Source organism: Rhagoletis pomonella, unplaced genomic scaffold, assembly GCF_013731165.1.
Source record: "Rhagoletis pomonella isolate Grant_MI unplaced genomic scaffold, Rhpom_1.0 Rhpom_scaffold_00006, whole genome shotgun sequence".
Classification (NCBI taxonomy): domain Eukaryota; kingdom Metazoa; phylum Arthropoda; class Insecta; order Diptera; family Tephritidae; genus Rhagoletis; species Rhagoletis pomonella.
The window spans coordinates 23,978,115-23,995,642 of record NW_023458560.1 but is presented as its reverse complement, the minus strand read 5'-3'; the positions used below and the strand labels follow the sequence as shown (position 1 = coordinate 23,995,642).

General features: G+C 35.4%; 1 protein-coding gene across 1 annotated transcript in view; it reads left to right on the top strand.

Annotated features, from left to right (window-relative positions):
• LOC118741837 (galectin-8-like) overlaps positions 1-14,896 on the top strand; it is a 15,645-nt gene extending 749 nt beyond the window's left edge. The window contains exons 2-7 of the mRNA XM_036473811.1: positions 747-860; positions 1,064-1,213; positions 8,314-8,429; positions 8,492-9,540; positions 12,427-12,485; positions 14,608-14,896. Of these exons, the coding sequence (XP_036329704.1) occupies positions 747-860; positions 1,064-1,213; positions 8,314-8,429; positions 8,492-9,506 (1,395 nt within the window). The 3' untranslated portion in view covers positions 9,507-9,540; positions 12,427-12,485; positions 14,608-14,896. The remainder of the gene's footprint in view (positions 1-746; positions 861-1,063; positions 1,214-8,313; positions 8,430-8,491; positions 9,541-12,426; positions 12,486-14,607) is intronic.
• Positions 14,897-17,528: the final 2,632 nt, after the last annotated feature.

The following is a 17,528-nucleotide window of genomic DNA, read 5'->3' as shown; positions in this document are numbered from 1 at the left end:
AAAAAAAAGGAAAAAATAGTCAAATAGTGCGATTTCACCAGCGATTCTAGGATAGAATTGCACTCAGGAGAACGTAGTTATTAACGTTACATATAACTACTGCTTCAGTTTCAGCCTTGGAGAGATTTATAGATTCCGAGGAAACGTCGTATCATATCTGGCGTGCCGCCGCAGCTACTACATTTAGTACAAGGTAAGTGTTGTATGTTATCGTGCATGTTGTCAAAGTGGATTTATAAAGTATAGGGAAGAATAATCTATATATATAAAACAGGAAAAGGTGAAAGCAATCAACCACCATTGCAACCGTAGCACCGCAGCAACACCAAAAGAATCAGTTGGACCATTGACTAAGCAATTGGGAGTCCCAGCAGCAACCCACATCCCGTTGACAGCAACCGCAGGGCGGCAAAAACAGCGCAACAGTCCCGGAACTGTTAACACTGGAATAGGTGAGTATTATTATCCTTGAGTGTCGAAGCAAACGAGGAAGGTATCATTTGCCGGGGTAGAATAGACGGAACAACCGCGGCTAGGAAGTGGGGGGTTACCGAAGCATGCGGAGCACGAAAACCCATATATATGCCTCTATTTAAACCGGGGGCGTCAAAAATTGTGTATATACGCTGATGTAACTTCAATCTTGCGATCCAGATGTATCGCTCCTTGTGAATTTTCTTTGCTTTAGAATCCATTAGGAATCATTCAAACTATAAAACCTCTTTTAATTAATATCCCCTTTGCAGGCAGTCTGCGGACCGTCCCGTACGGTATCCACGACGCGCCACAACAGCACTACTGTAACCATACGGCGTAACCTCAAGCGCCACTTCGGGAGAAGAGCGCCACAGTACCAGTGTGTGCGTACCAGCGGTGCGCTTTAATGCCCATCGGGCGCCCTAACACCATCTAGCGCCACCTCGTCAGCGAGGCGCCTCAACGTCATCAAGTGCCACCAGCGGTGCGCCTTAGTGTTCATCGTGCGCCTCAATATAAGCAAGCGCCACCACGTTAGCGGTGCGCCTCAGGATCGTCAGGCGTCTCAACGTACCCTGGCAATTAGCAAGACGACCTCAATAACAACACCAAAGCTGCCCAAAGCAGCAACCACACCGTAACAACAACAAAGCAGCAACCACACCGTAACAACAATAAGCAGCAACCACACCGTAACAACAACAGCAGGCCCCACCAAGAACTGCTGCAACAAGGGGTGAGTCCTTCGGGCCTATATATATATATATACGCTTACATTTATATATGCAGGCTAGATAAGAAAGAAAAAAAAATATTAAATGGACTTAGAAGAAAATATATATATATATACATATATATATATATAATGATAATAAAATAATAAAAAAAAAAAATAAAAATTAATAAATGTAGATAAATAGAAAAAGGAAACAGAAAATAAAATGTAAAAGCAGAGAAAACAAAAACCCAAAGAAAAAAAAAAAAGCTAAGAAATTAAAACAAAATAAAATGTAAACGAAGGAAAGTTAACAGAAATGTAATAGTATGAACTAGAATAATTTTTTTTCCATATATAGACATACATATACACCTATATACATGCATATGCACCTATGGATGTGTATAGATGTATATAGATGAAATAGAAATTTAGTTTTAAGTAAAACAACAAACATGAACACCCTTGAATAATTTTTTTTAAAGAACACGAAAAATCTATATACCTAAAATAAATAACTGACATAAAATTAAACTAGATTAGATTGAATTAAATTAAACTAAATAAAAATTCAGTCAAGTAATTTAACATTCTCTAAAGTTAAATAAAATAAATTACAATCTAGAAAAGTTTAAAATAACTTAATTTTAAATAAATAAAATCTAAATTTATATAACTAAAAGAACTTAATATAAATTAGTATAAAATAAAAGTTTCGCGAAAATTCAAATAAAATAACTTTTAAATAAATAACTGAAAATATAAAAAAAAAAAGAAAAAAAAAAAAACGGCCACTTTATAACAAGAACTTAATATAAATAACAAATAATACCAATAATAATAAATAACAAAAAAATAAAAAAAATAAAAAAATAAAAGAAAAAAAAATACCTGAAGCGAAATTAAAACAATTATAGAACTATAGGAAGCAGAACTTAAAACTTAACTAGACTAGACTTAAATTTCTTTAATTGAATTTTTTGAACTACTTGACCTACTTACCTGAAATACCTACCCGACTTACCTACCTGATTCTCCTACCGGATTTACTTACCTGACTTACCCTTTTGTAGCCTGTAAACTTACCCTTCAACGCAACCTTGACCCATAAATTTCAACCGTAGGACTAAGTTTAAACCATACTAGTGATAAGACTTAGCATGTAAGGTGCGATTAAACACTTACTCGCCTTGAATTTTGATGGACAGCTTAGGATTAGTTTTTTTTTCCCCCCTTAAATATTCTTCACCCCTACTTAGCTCTTAAGCATATATAATTTTTGTTCGATGTTAGGACGTAGCTTTAGGTTAATTAGGTTTAGAAATTAGATGTAGAAATGAACTTTCAATAAATTCGTGTAACATAATGGGAATGCTGACTTGCTTTGTTATTTAGGAAGGCACATTAGAGCTTATATAATGGGGCTACCGACATTAGGGTGCGACGGTAGCCATGGATGAGGGTGGGCCAGCACCGGGCGTCACAACTCCACCAGTGGCGCCCTTATATTCGGCCTTGTTTTATTTTTGGTGCATTTTCGTTTTTTTTTTACATTTTCTTTTCGTAGTTTTGGATTTTCAGTTTATTTTAAATTTTGAATTTAACGTTCTTTTTCAGCTATTTTTGTTAACGGATTTTTTTTGTGGAATTTTGAATTTATTTTGTAGTGTGTCCGTCCGTTAACGACGTTTGACAAGGCATGACTTTTCTCTGCTATGGCGCAGGGAGCAGCGGTGAAGGCAAGAACCCAGCCCAGCCGACATGACTAGCCATAGTGCACCCTATTGTGTCATGCCGCCTGCATTCACTGCTGCTCCCGAAGTATGCGTACCATAACACCATGATTCAATAATACAAGGTTCGATAAACTGACAGTTGTCTCTCTCGCACCGCTCCCTTAGCAGTGGCACCGTGTTGCTTCTTTGCAATTTTACATGGAAACAGTGTAGCTTTCGTGTGATATAAAAGTATAAGCTTTTGTGCAATATCTTTATTTGTATATGCATATGAAGCATATTTAACTGATGAAAACATAAGCATTGGATGTTTACATCAGTCTCATAGTAGTCTTATTTTAATTTTGAGTCATTTTACAGTTTTTATACGGCTAAATAGCATATAAATTACGTAATTCACGTAGATATATCAATATTACGTTCAACATTTCGTTTAAAATGCCAGATTTCCTGCAAATACATTAGAATTTACGAAAGGAAACTAATTGCCTACTTTGCGTACTTTTCTACTACCATTTTCGAAACAAGGGATTGCATTCTTGCCCTTTCTCTGTCCTCCGTAAATGCAACCTTTTGTAAGGGAGTGTCAAACCGCAGCTGTCAATAATTATCTAACCTTGTATTATTGAATCATGGACAGTAACCAACCTTTTTGGGTTGTTGTTGTAGTAGTCGTTGTTGTTGTAGTTAGAGCGTGTGTGAATCGGTAACAAAGTTCGCGGCAAGTAAATTTTTGACAAGTTTGAGGTGAATAAAATTTCAGTAGCCCATAGGGCTAGTGAAATTTTTGACAAATGCATAGAAAATTTTGACAATTGCAAAGATTGCTGCTGTGTGTAATTTTTCGTAAAATAAAAGCTTAAGTTGATGAACTGCAATCAATGATGGTAGATGTTTTCTTAAAATATTAATTTCACTAAATTTGTAATAGTTTATTGCGCATAAATCTGCGGTTATGAAAAATTTACTGCTGTCAAAAAAGATTTCATTTCACACAGCAGATTGGCAAAACTGTCTCACCATAGTACAAATATTATTCAACAGCTTTCCCCATAGAACTTTGCTACCGATTCACACACGCCCTTATATTCACTCCTGAGGAAGGCACGGGGTTGTGTGCTGCTATTTAATGGCCTTCCTCAGACTTTTTCTTAGATTTCAGGGTTGTGTGCTGTATTATTATTAGATAAATAAATTTAAGTATTTGTCAAATCGTGATTTTATTAAAAGAAAATTATAAATGGTGTAGAAAAACCAAACAAACACTCGTGCGAAAGCTCTATTTTTGTGTATTGTTAAAATTTATACATGGCGTACTTATTCTTTTGTGGACTTTATGTTACTTGAGAATTTAGACAACGTGCGAGCTGCCAGGTTCTGTTATCAATATAATTAACACAAGCTTTTCCGAGTGGTTGCCTTTCAATAAAAAGAATAAACAAATATTCGCAAATAAATTGGATTTATTTTATAACTGACAACTAACCTACGCTTTTTGTTCTTTCTCCATTTTAATTTTGACTCCTTATTACCGCCAACAACTTTATGTGTATACATATTTACAAGCTGTCAAAATTTTGCGTAGTCCTACGAGCTAGGTAAAAACTATGGCATTCGTATTAACAACGAGAAATCTCAAAATTTTTGTTTGGTCTTTCCAAATTTTCTCTTTTTAATCAGTTAGCAAAGGCCCTCAGTGGCAGCGCTCCGAGCGTTGGGATAGTAATTTCATGTCAATTAGTAGAAAAGTTCCATGTTGGAAAAACTTTTTATTATGGCGAGAAAAATTTACATTTCTGCTGTGCCAATTCGTTACCTTTTTGCAGCTGGAAATTTTTGACAGTTGCTCTTGTTCAAAAGAAGTTGAGCAATAAAATCAGAAATTATACAAAAAAGACTTGTCTTTACTGACATTTATTCTTCTAGAACTAAAAGCCATGAATTTATTAGACGCCTTAGGCCGGGTTGAAAATTTTCATTCACCTCATAGTTAACAAAAATTTACAATCCGTAGTACTTTTCTATCAATTCTCAAATGCGTTTAATTTAAATCGTTTAGAAAATGCGTCATTTATGTATACCATTTTATGTGGAATTATTCAATAAATTTCGTTTTACACTATACTTTTTGAAACTATTTGGAGTTAATTATTTTTTGGTGATTAAAAGCAACCCTGCGTGCTTGGAAGGCGTGTGTACCAATAGTTTCATCCCTAGCATATTCATCCCCGAGGAAGGCAGTCGCCAAATTCACCGAAGGTTGTTTACTGGTTATATTGTGGCACGGGGTCAGAATGAAATTTTTGTGTGCTGACAAAATATATACATATTTCAAATTGTTAAAGGCTCTGTTATGCATACTTGGCATTGCTTGAGAGTTGTCACATAAGGAATCTGTTAAATGAGCTTCGCGTGTAAGCTGTTACCCAACGCACAGCGTTACATACGTAAAAGTCTGTTGGTTTTTGATTTCTACGTAAAAATGGTATAGCAGTGCATGCAATGCCAAGTATGCATAACAGAGCCTTAAGGCTCTGTTATGCATACTTGGCATTGCTTGAGAGTTGTCACATAAGGAATCTGTTAAATGAGCTTCGCGGGTAAGCTGTTACCCAACGCACAGCATTACATACGTAGAAGTCTGTTGGTTTTTCATTTCTACGTAAAAATGGTATAGCAGTGCATGCAATGCCAAGTATGCATAACGGAGCCTTTAAGGCTGTGCGTTGGGTAACCGCTTACACGCGAAGCTCATTTAACAGATTCCTTATGTGACAACTCTCAAGCAATGCCAAGTATGCATAACGGAGCCTTTATTCATTAAAGTAAGTACATATGTACATACCCAAATTCGCAATTCACTTGTGTCATTAAAATAAATATTGTGCTGGGATATGAGGGTGGTTTCACAACAAGCTGTGTGTCAAGGGGGGTTTTCCTAATTCGATTAAATCGACTGTATTTGGGCAACCAATTCTACACATAATCTCCCACCTAAATTATTTTTTATTGTAATAATTACGATTTATGATTTCACTCGAACTTAATTTTTGATCGCTGTCGAAAACAAATGACGCCCCTGCAATTTCGATTTCATTTGTGTTCAACATCCTTTATTTAAAAGGGAATGTAAAGAGATTAAAGGAATCACTTGTCGGATCGATTCTATGCTTTGTGGAGGACTACGTTCTTCGTTTCGCCAATTCGGCGCGTATATGTATGCATGTACAAATATAAAAGCTTACCAACTCGCCACATTATTGACCCTGCGTGAAGCACGGGAATTCGACACTAATTTTTATTACTTCCTAAGATAGGCTTTAATTGATTGTCATGACGAATGTATGGCAGTGCTCGTTTGTGTGCTATTGTGCATTCGGTTCATTAGTCAGTTGAAGATTCATCGGCATATTCAACGCCTGGTGAACCGTTTCAACACCAAAAATGAGACTGCAAGTGAGGCAACTGCCAGATCAATTTCGATCTCGAACGCACCGAAGCTAACAGTAATGAAATATGGAAGGTTTTGCGAGTACCGAGAGACCCATAGAGGAACGAAATGTCTCTGTTTCGATCGTCAATCGCTTCCATCAAAGTGTCAGAAGCCTACGATAGTTAGAGCATGACTCTTCCAATGGAGTCCTCCAAATAAATGAATGATAAAAAAGCCTCCATAAAAGTTAATCCCTACCTCCTCTTGCACGGTGTCAACTCGAAAACTGATCTCCCGCGGAGACGAATACGTCAATTGAAGGTAACATAATTCGCACGATCCGTTTTCTGAAGTTTTGCGCGGTCTAACGTATGAAACCAGGTTTAACATATGTAGTATACATATATGTATAGAGATATTATAAAATGGTATATCAATGTCATGTCTCTTTTTCTTCTTATTTAGCACTAAAAACCCTTATCGGTTTGGGCCGATATCAAAAAACTAATTGCCTTTCTCTCTTGTCTACTTGCGTCATTTGTTCATCCCGAGTGCAATCAAGTCCCTATGCACTTGGTCTTACGTTGTGTTTGCGGGCGCCCTTATTTTCATCGTCCACCCGGGACGCCATCAGCCATGTCGTTGTAAAGTTTATCGTTCAACATTCGTCGGCCACGCGAACCATAGATCTTACGTAGAATAGTTATTTAAAAACTCGCAAAACTTTCTCCTCCCTATTCGACATCTTCCACGTTTATGCGCCCCATACAAGGACGGGCGTGATGAGAGATTTGTAGACCATAATGTTTGTTCGTCAAGAAAGGGTTCTGCCTTGCAATCGTCTACCGAGCCCCAAGTAACACCAGTTGGCAAGCGTTATTTTTCACCTGGGCATGATGAGAGATTTGTAGAGCGTAATTTTTGTTCGTCGAGAAACAGGTATGCCTTGAAATCGTCTACCGAGCCCAAAGTAACACCAGTTGGTAAGAGTTATTTTTCACCTGATCTCTAGGCTGACATTGTTGGCGCAACATGCCAACTTAGAGTCAAGTTCTCCTCGTGATATCAAAAACAGCTATTAAAATCGAAACAAAGATTGCGTGTGTCGATTTGCAAATTTGGTGGCTTTCCCAGGGTTAGAAGTGCTGTGAAAATCTGGCCAATGATGGACTTACCAGGTCTGAAACCATACCAGTAAGTAAAGTTAGTTCATGAAGGACTTCAGTTTTACATAGTATCGTCGACAGGACCTTATCATCGATATTAAGAAGGCGTATTCCGCTATAATTGGCGCAAACTCGTAAGTCCAACAGTTCGTAACAGCTGGTAAATGCGCCCCACCAAATCTTTTCTGTCGGCTTATTCAGCTGCCATTAATATGGCTCTTGGGGCCTTTTGTTTTTTATACCCCATTGTTAATGCTCTCACCTCGTTTTGGTTGAGTGGTTGGACGTGAGCTTCGTCCCTTTACATTGGTCTGCGTTCTTCTTCGACAAACGCACCACCTGTGTGTGCCTTCAGAAGCATAAGGAAGTGTTTCCTTCGTATCTCAATTGTACTTTAGGTGTCTGTTAACAGATTTCCACGCTCGTATTTGCAGGAACTAGCCCCAAGAAACCGCTGACAGCTCTTATTCTTTTAAAATCTTTAAAATTTTTACGAACTCACCCTTTACCTTCTAAACCCTTCAAAATTAAAGTCACTGAAACCTTCTGTATTTTGTTACGTTATTGAAATTTTGTAAATATACGTACATGTAAAGGGGTCCGTATGACAACCAAAATATTAAAAATAATAAAAATATTTATGGAAATAAAAAGCTTTATCGCCTGCATTGTTTATTGTTATGTTTCGTTTGATTGTAAACTTTCAAAATGTATATAATTTAATTACTCTTTTTATTGCTAAACCTATCACCTCAATTCAATGTATTTATCTTCTAATTGCAGAGCTCCTTCTATGACTATGTGGAACCGCTGCCTGTATATCAAAACGAAAAAATCGGCACTTTGAAGGAGGGCATCAGCTTTACAATAACCGGAAAAATTCTGCTAAATTGCGAGCGGCAAGTCCACATGCAACCATTTTCCATTAACAACAATTAATCATTTTGCGTTTGTCCTTTAGGTTTTCAATCAATTTCGTCATCGAGAATGCAACACGCGATGTTGCGCTGCACATTAATCCACGCCTGCCACAAAACTATATTGTACGCAATACGAAGGTGAAAGGCGTATGGGGCAGGGAAGAAGTCTCGTCAGCACTGCCATTCTCACTGCATCGTGGCAGCCGTTTCGGCATGCAGATCTTCATAACAGATAGCGACTATCTGATCTCCGTGAATGGCATACATTTTGCCAAATATGCACACCGTGTACCATACTCGTCAGTGTCGACTATCGAGATGAAGGGCGATGTGGAAGATGTGAGCATGGAACGCGCCGATGTGGAGTTCTATCCCGAGCATATACCGGGCGTTGATCCCAAAGAAATAAGTATGGCACTGGACATTTTCCATGACAAGCCAAATGGTGATAAGACAGCGTTAATACCATACGATGAAGTGGATGGCTCGAATTTAGATTGGGCGCCACTGGGTATTAAAAGTTCGATTGCCTTAATGAAAAATATCGCCTGTGGCATACCGCTTCCATACTATGGGCTGTTGCCGCCCGATTCGCTAAAAGTAGGGCGTTGCTTACAAACTGTGGGGCGTGTTAAATTGCTGCCACAATCATTTTACATTAATCTACAAAAGGGCCAACACTACTGGCCTCATCCTATTATCGCATTTCATTTTAATCCACGTTTCTCGAAGCATAGTGGTGCAATTGGCAAGGCGATTGTGTGTCGAAATGCTTGGTTCAATGGCGCGTGGGCAGAGGAGGAACGCTCCGAATTGGATACAGATTTTCGGCCTGGAAAAACATTTCGCTTGGCCATTGTGTGTGCGGAAAATGGATTTGAGGTTTACTTGAATGATAAACTAATAACTGATTTTAAATATCGTATCAAACCGGATATTGTCGATACGGTGTATATACAGGGTGATATCAAATTGCGCAGCGTTGTGGTACTTAGTAATTTATCGCCAAAAGGCACAAGACGCATTTATACAAATCCGCTCTTCAGATATAACTAATCGGTGGTGGCGACGGGAAGGAAATAAAGTGAAGGTGAGGATTGGGAATGTAGAGAGAAGTAGACTTTCTTGCGAATTTCGCCATTATATTTGCGACAACCAGAGAAAGCTTTTACTACATGTGTATATGCGCGCCCATGTAAAGGACTGCTCCAACAGACATGGTGCGATAGCATCTTGTGCGATACGCGCCTATTTGAGCAGGCCTTCACATTTATAAAACGTTTTAAAAAGTTTCTTCCGTAGGATATGTATGTATGCTTTGGTCCTAATTACTTCACTTTCTTCTAAGGTGCTTAGAAAGCTTAAAAAGATCTGCATGCGTGCTTAGTCGTAGCATGCGTAAGGAGGTTTTTTTTTTAACTTTCTCAGTCATGCCCAAAACAACGCAAAAAGCTTTGCAAAGCTTTCTATAGATTATATGTATATCGGTTATGAGCACCGCCTTGCCCGCGGGCAAAATAAAAAATGTATTATAAACACGAGTCAGGCAGCTAAAAGTTTCAATAGTGCTCATGGTGTAAACGTAGGCTATCAACTCGGAGTTGAGTTACTGAATTGACTTTCACCAGCGAATCCTCTCGTAAAAAAAATACTCAGGATCTCGGTTGAAGTCCAGCGACTTTTTACCACGATTGCTCTTTACCTCTTTTTTTGTGTACCAAAAACTGTACCAGAATGTACAAAATGTACGAAAATAGTATGTTTAGCTATAGATTTAATTATTCAAATGTTTTACAAATATTTTCTTTTTTTACAATTTTTCGCGTGTTTTGTGAACTTTTTTATAATGCTCGAACAAACCTTTCTTTAGAAACATTCTCTGTAAAAACGGACAAATATATTTTTTATTATAAACTTAGTTGAGCGAATAAATGTGACCTATGTATGTATATATATCTATTGCGCTGACCTTATAACAGTCCACACCAATCTTAGAGTACCTACCTGTAGAACGTGTTAGAGGGTGTCATGTCTCAGATTCTGGACGGAGACCATAATCGCTCCGCGAAATATGAGAATTTTAGACCTATGAAACGTGGGAAATCGCATAATATATTCCAGTCACAGAACCTGCTGTCCAGTCCATTGGTTATACAATAGAATCTCGAAAAAGTTTACCAAAATGTCCCAAGGGTGATTAACTTCTTCGAATTAATAACTTTTATAAGCGCTTTTCAAAATTTAAAAAAATATAGTAATAAACATATGGCCTTATTCATAAAAAATAAAGTAGGTTGAAAGAGTTTTATAAATTGACGTTTTCATACATTTTTCAATTTATAAACCTTTTATAAAGCTACTTTATTTTTTATGAATAAGGCCATTAGTTTTCATCATTACAAAAAAAAAGAAACTTGGATTTAATTTGTACAAGCATATGGAGAGTTTTCTTGTTTGCTTCTTCATATGTGCTCGCCACTGCCTCCAAAATTTCATGACGTTTTTTCTTTATTATTGAGATGACTGTTTTGGATACACCATAATCCACCAATCGATTTCTGTAAATACCTCGATAAATTTTTTAATCTCAGCTTTTTAATGATTTAATAGATTATATCTGATTTGCGATGACTTTTTCCTCTTTGTTGACATTTTTTAAACACACAAACAATACACGACTCACAAATTCAAACGCTCACGACAAAAGGAATTCGGGGAATACGCGTAAACAAATTGAGCTCGGGTGAAATTTTTTCGAGAAAAGAAACCGCCATAAGCCGAGCGATTAAGTTTTTCACGAGTTAACTTTTCCGCGATTCTACTGTACTGCAATGCTTTCCAATTACCTGTGTGCGATTATGAAATAGGTATATGATGTCAGTAACAATTATCTCGTTTTACCAGATTTCAAAAATGTACCAGATATGAAAGTAATGTACCAGTGTAGCAAACTGAAAAAAAAAATCGACCAAAATGGCAACCGTGCTCATTACTATGATATAGCTCTTTCTGTTAAGCATAAAAAAAATCCCCATAAGTGTTGCACTTCGCCACACTGCTAAATACATGTGAGTCAGCTGTATTAACAATATAAAAAGTCTATACATCTTCCTCTCTTACTCTTAAGAGTCGTAGTCAAGGTTTTCCAAGGTACACAGAAAAATAGTCAACGACAGAAACGACTGTAACATTAAAATGAGTTAATTGAATGAATTAACTCCTTCAAGTGACGGCAGCGTTGATCCGGATCAACTCGTTAATTCGGAATTATCTCGGGAATTAACTGCAGTTGATCCGGATTAAGTCCGAGTTAGTCCGGATCAACGCTGCCGTCTGTTTAAGCTTTTAGAGTCATAGAGTCAACTCTTGGAAATTTACTGAGTTACCTACCCCCAATATGGTATAAGCCAATTACATACCATTTTGGTTTCGTCGAACTCCGTTCCGTTAAATTTTCATTGTGAAAAGTACCTACATCACGGTCTTATTAAAAAGGTCAGTCAAATCAAGGAAATTGTTGAGAAAAAACATTTCACAAAACCCGCTTTGGAACCATTTGAATGAGGCTGTATACAAAAAGAAACTCCAAGTTGGGGTGTCGTACAAGTTCATGCAAACCAATCTTATAAACCCATTTTCCATCTGAGAATCGCAGCCGAATTGCAAGAAAAAGCTACCCATTTCACTTGAATCAGGAAATCGTTAAGTGAAAAAGCTCGTGACTGAATCGTGGTGAGCGTACGCAAGTGGGGACCAAGAAAGGGTGGACGGTCAGGAAAGTTTTACTGCGTGTTTGTTTGGATTTTCAGGGAATGATCTAAACTATGATTTATGTAAAAACAATTTCGATATTCTTACTATCGGTTTTATTTTACAAAATTGACTTGTCAAAAAACAAATAATAAATTTGCTTGAAAGTCCACTCTATATTCCATTTATTGCTCACTAAAATATGTCTCTTATTATTATTTTTTAGATTCCAGCGCTGCTCGCTGTTCAGAGACCCCGAAGGCATTTGAAAAAGTTTGAAGGACTTGGACACACCTATCCTCAATCCAAAGGAAGTTGAATGAAAATGCCTAATAAAACGGTTCCCTGCATCTTATTCCAGCTATTTCATGATTTCAAAATCCATTCCGAATGAAATTTTAGCTGATCGTTTGGTAGTTTTTTTTCAACAATTACTTTTTTTGATCTATAAATATTTTTAATTACTTTTTTATCTTTATTTTTTTGTTAATTTAGTTTTTTTTTTAGTTTAGTTTTAGTTTTTAGTTTATTCAGTTTATTTAGTCTATGATTACAAGCTTACAGACTAGATAAAAATAAAACTATCATAATTAACACTAAATACTATAGATTTAGATACACAAGTAGTTATAAGAAAAATGAATCAATAGATGATTTGAAAATATTTCTCGGCAACGAAAAATCAATATTTAGACTCTTTGAGATCTTGTTAAATTCTGTCAGAGCGCGGAAAATCGGATCAAAATGGTAATAGTTAGCCTTAGTAGCACGCAAGTAAAACGGCAGAGATGAGCGTAGAAATCTGTGAGGCACATTAAAGGATATCTTCTCCAGAAGGACCGAACAATCCAAAGAGCCAAAAAACCAAATCAAAAACGAACATGAGCAACTGGACAATTCTTCTAGTTTCAAGAGTTTGTAGGTGAATAAGTTTACAACGGGAAAAATATGAGGGCATCGGGTCATCAAAGTTAAGGGAACTTAACGCAAAACGAACAAATTTTCTCTGCACTCTTTCGAGTCTGGCGGCATGACAGCCGTAAATGGGGTTCCATATAATAGAAGCGTACTCTAGTTTTGATCGTACTAAAGAGATAAATAAAGCTTTCCTGGTGTATGGATCCTTAAAGTCTTTCGCATATCTACGCAGGAAAGCCAGGTTACTTTAGGCTTTTGGAAGAAATTTAATGTAACAATGTATTTTATAATTACGAAAAAATAGTTATGGAATTGAAAAATAACTGATAATTACTTTAAAAATGATACAAGAATAATAAAATGATACAAGAAGAATAAAAATAACGATTTGGTTTGAACCAAAAAATTTATTTTAACTAAATATTGTATATTTTAATATACAATGTAAATTTTAAATATGCATGGAGGAGTATTCTACGACCATTCTTCTTAATCTTTCTTGGTTCTTCTTTCACGTTGATTTTGTAGCGGTTCCAAACGTTTAAGAAGTCTCTATGAACTGATTCACCTGGCTGCTCCGACCACAATCAAAATTCCTCGCCATCCAAAAAATGCAAGGAATGCTCAAGATGTTCAAAAATTACGTGAATTTTCAATGTCACAGAAACTTGTACTGGCATAAGCCTTTTTCAATTCTTTAATGAATTTATCTAAATCCTGGCCGGGTGGTGACATAGAACAACAAAAATCCACAATTTCGTTCATAGCTTTGAAAGCAGAAATGAAAGGTGTAAGTGAAAATTTGCCTACACTTGAATAAATTTCTGGATCATCTAGCGCATCTGAATTTTGCAGAAGTTGCTTTTGTAAGTGGCGGAACTAATCCGTTCCTTGTAACACATGTAATTCAGGAATTGGACATTTTTTAATAACAAGTACATTATCATCTTCTTTGAGGAGAGCTCAGTGATTTTCCATTGACAGTTTCTTATTTTCACCTCCAAGTACAAACTGCTCATGATCATTTTTTTAATTTCCATAAGTGTTTTAAAGTACGACGACATGTTCAGACACTTAAAAGTTTGCATTTACATGCTTTTTTTATAAGATTCTCATATTTCTCGCTGATGGCATTACTAATTTGATGATTGCTAGAAACAATTTTTTTTCACAACGGGCACACATTTTTGCCCGATTTTCGTTGTGTTTACTTCTCAAACTCACTTTTTCCGTTGTTTTACTACTAAGACTTACGTGTACATACAAAATTTACGTAAGGCGAAAAAAGTTACTTAAAAAGGATATTGTTACTTGGGTCCGAAAAAATATTTTAAGATCAAAAAAAGTAATTGTTGAAAAAACTGCTAAACGATCAGGTAGGATTTCCTTCGCAACGGATTTTTAAACTATGAAATAGCTGGAATAAGATGCGGTAAACCATTTCATTAGGCATTTTCGTTTAACTTCTTTTTGATTGAGGATAGGTGTGTGGAGAAATTGTTGGCGAGCGAGGCGAAACTATAGCCATATTAAATATGGATGGATATGCGAATAGATTTTATAATTCTTTAATTATTTAGCTTTACTTATATATTTCATATACATTTTCTGTAAAGTTCATTTTAAGACAAAAAAAAATCCAAGACATTAAATCAAAGATTAGTACCTACATACATTATTACAATATTAATTTAATAAAAAAAGGCTTTTACTAAGACACAAATTGTTAAATTTTTATGAAGCATGTTTCGAATAAAGAATGTGTTCTTTAAACATTATTATGTTATTAATATATGTATGTATTAACATTGGAAAAAGTATAGAGATAAATAAATGTCTATTAATAAGTACGTACTGTATTTTCAAAAGCTTAATCAGCTTGATTCGCTACAAAATTAATTTTTCTCTGACAATAATTAAATTAGGCATCGAAAGTGTCAGTTGGTGAATAATTCTGATGGTTGCACATACATACATACAAACATCATCATATATATAAATAGAAACCTATATAAATTTTATATATATGATATGACAAACATATGTCTGTATGCAGGAAATTCCCCAAAATAAACTTATGGATTTGTGATTTTTTTTTATTAAAAATAAATTTAATAAAAAAGTAACAGCCAAAGTTCGTGCAATAAAAACTTGAATTCGTAAATCTGGTATGTTAACCCAATACATCGGTGCGTAGATACACCTGTTGTATTTCTTACTGATATGTAGTCTCTAACAAACGTGCTATATTCATATATTAATACCATTTAGTAAATAAATAACCGTTGCCTTTGAAATTTGTCGAAGTTGGAATTACTTGTTATTTGTCTATCTACAGTATGCATACTAAGCTTCGTTTATAGAAAATTGTATGCCAAAAATTAAACCACATTATAATTAGCTGAAGATATGTTTAATCTGACATATTACCGAATAATATACATATGTATATTCGTATATTTTATGAGCACATTATTGTTATTTTATGTATTTGTAACCAATACTTTGACCTTTTAATGCTATAAAATAAAATGGAATAAAAATTGATAAATGCTGGTACATGCATATATGACTTCAAATTAATTGGATTAACGTTATATCATGAACCCAACCCACATACTTAAAGTATGTCTTCTTCTCCTTCTCATTCGACGCTTTCTGTCATGTGTTCGAATTGAGACTAGCGGTTAAATAACACTGTGCAACAATTTTATAGTCATTGTTTGGGAGCGGAATTATTCCAAATCAGAAAGAAAGAATATAATAAAACCACATCTTTTTGCATTCTCAGGTAACATTTTTTTATGGCCACATTAAATTTTTAATATTTTGCCTGGAAAAAATGGTTAAAATTGTTAAAATTTATATCTGAGCGAAATATTTAATATTCATTCAGAAAACTTTTCAATAACGCCCTATCTCAGCACATTTGAAATGGAGTTTCAGCTGAAATAGGGCGTTTTTGAACCGAATTCTAAGATAGGGTGTTCTTGAATCAAATTCTAAAGTACGCCGTTCTTGAAAACATTTTCGACATAGGGCGTTTTCGAACTGGCTGCCGAGATATGTAGGTTGATCTTCCACTCAGCCATCGATATACATAGTAAAATTTTATAAGGAATAATTGCGTAGAACATTTTAACCCCTTATCTCTCTTACAAAAGGGTCGTTTTGGTTTTGGTTTGTTTTTTGAAAAGTTTGCATAAAATGGCACTTGGGAGGTCGCTAAAGGGTTAAACTGTTCTAGAAAAATATTCGCCAGAAAATTTCATTAGGGGATATCTCGGACAAAATCTTTCTACAAACTATCTAAAAGTCTACAAAAAATAAAAAGCAAATACATACAGACATATTAAATACAAATTTATTTATTATTAGATCAAAATTTGTTGAATTTTTGAAAGCTCCGTATAAAAGTTGAAAGTTCGAGTTGTTTGTTTTTGGTTAAAGCATGAACCATATCTTTATAAAAAAATAACAAACAATTTTTACTTAAAAAACCTTGCAAATATTTCATAAAACCCACCATGTATTCAGTTTTGCTCTATAGTAAATATATTTGTTTTTTTTCTGTGGAATTGTTTTTTTTTTTGTACAAGGATTTTGCCTGAGAATACCCCAAGTGAAATTTTCCGGTGAAAAATTTTCTAGAACAATTGTTTGCGAATTGCTTGCTGCTGGCAAAATTTTTTTCCAGCAAGAATTGCAGGCTAACGTAATATTCCCGCAGGTTTTTACGGTTCTTGAGGTACACATGCCTTAAATCTTAACGTTTATCTAAATTGTGTATTGTAGATATACTACATATGGGCCATTGCAGCGAAAACGACACCTCAGATATAAAAAAATAAATTACACAAATTGTGTTAAAATCCGTAAAAACAGATATACCCCCTATTAAAAATATAATAAATATTCACATCAAATAAGCAGTGTTAATTTTACTCACGAACTATGTGTCCTCAAAAGTGAATCGTCCCACCCGTCACAAGCTAAAATAAAATTTTATTTTTTTAATGTCATTAAATAATAAAATGGTACTTAACATTCTAGTAACTACATTCGAGAAAGCCGCTATGAACGAAATATTTAGAGTTTGTCTAAAATTGGGAAACGAATCCAACAACTCAGAGGAGTGGGTGTCACCGTTGTCCCATCCGTCACGCTTGGAAAATGTAAAATTTCTGTATAAATTATATAATTAAATTGTATACTTCATCAATTTCGTATCAAACTGATATCTGACTTCAAGTGTTACCAGTTTGACACTTGTCAAATCAATGTTTAAAGAGAATTTACTAAAAGTTTGGGCAAAAACGAGTTAAAATGTCCCACCCGTCACTTTGGAATGCCCCCAATATCTACCTTGGTTCTGCGAAAATTCGCAACCGGGATCATATCGATATTTAG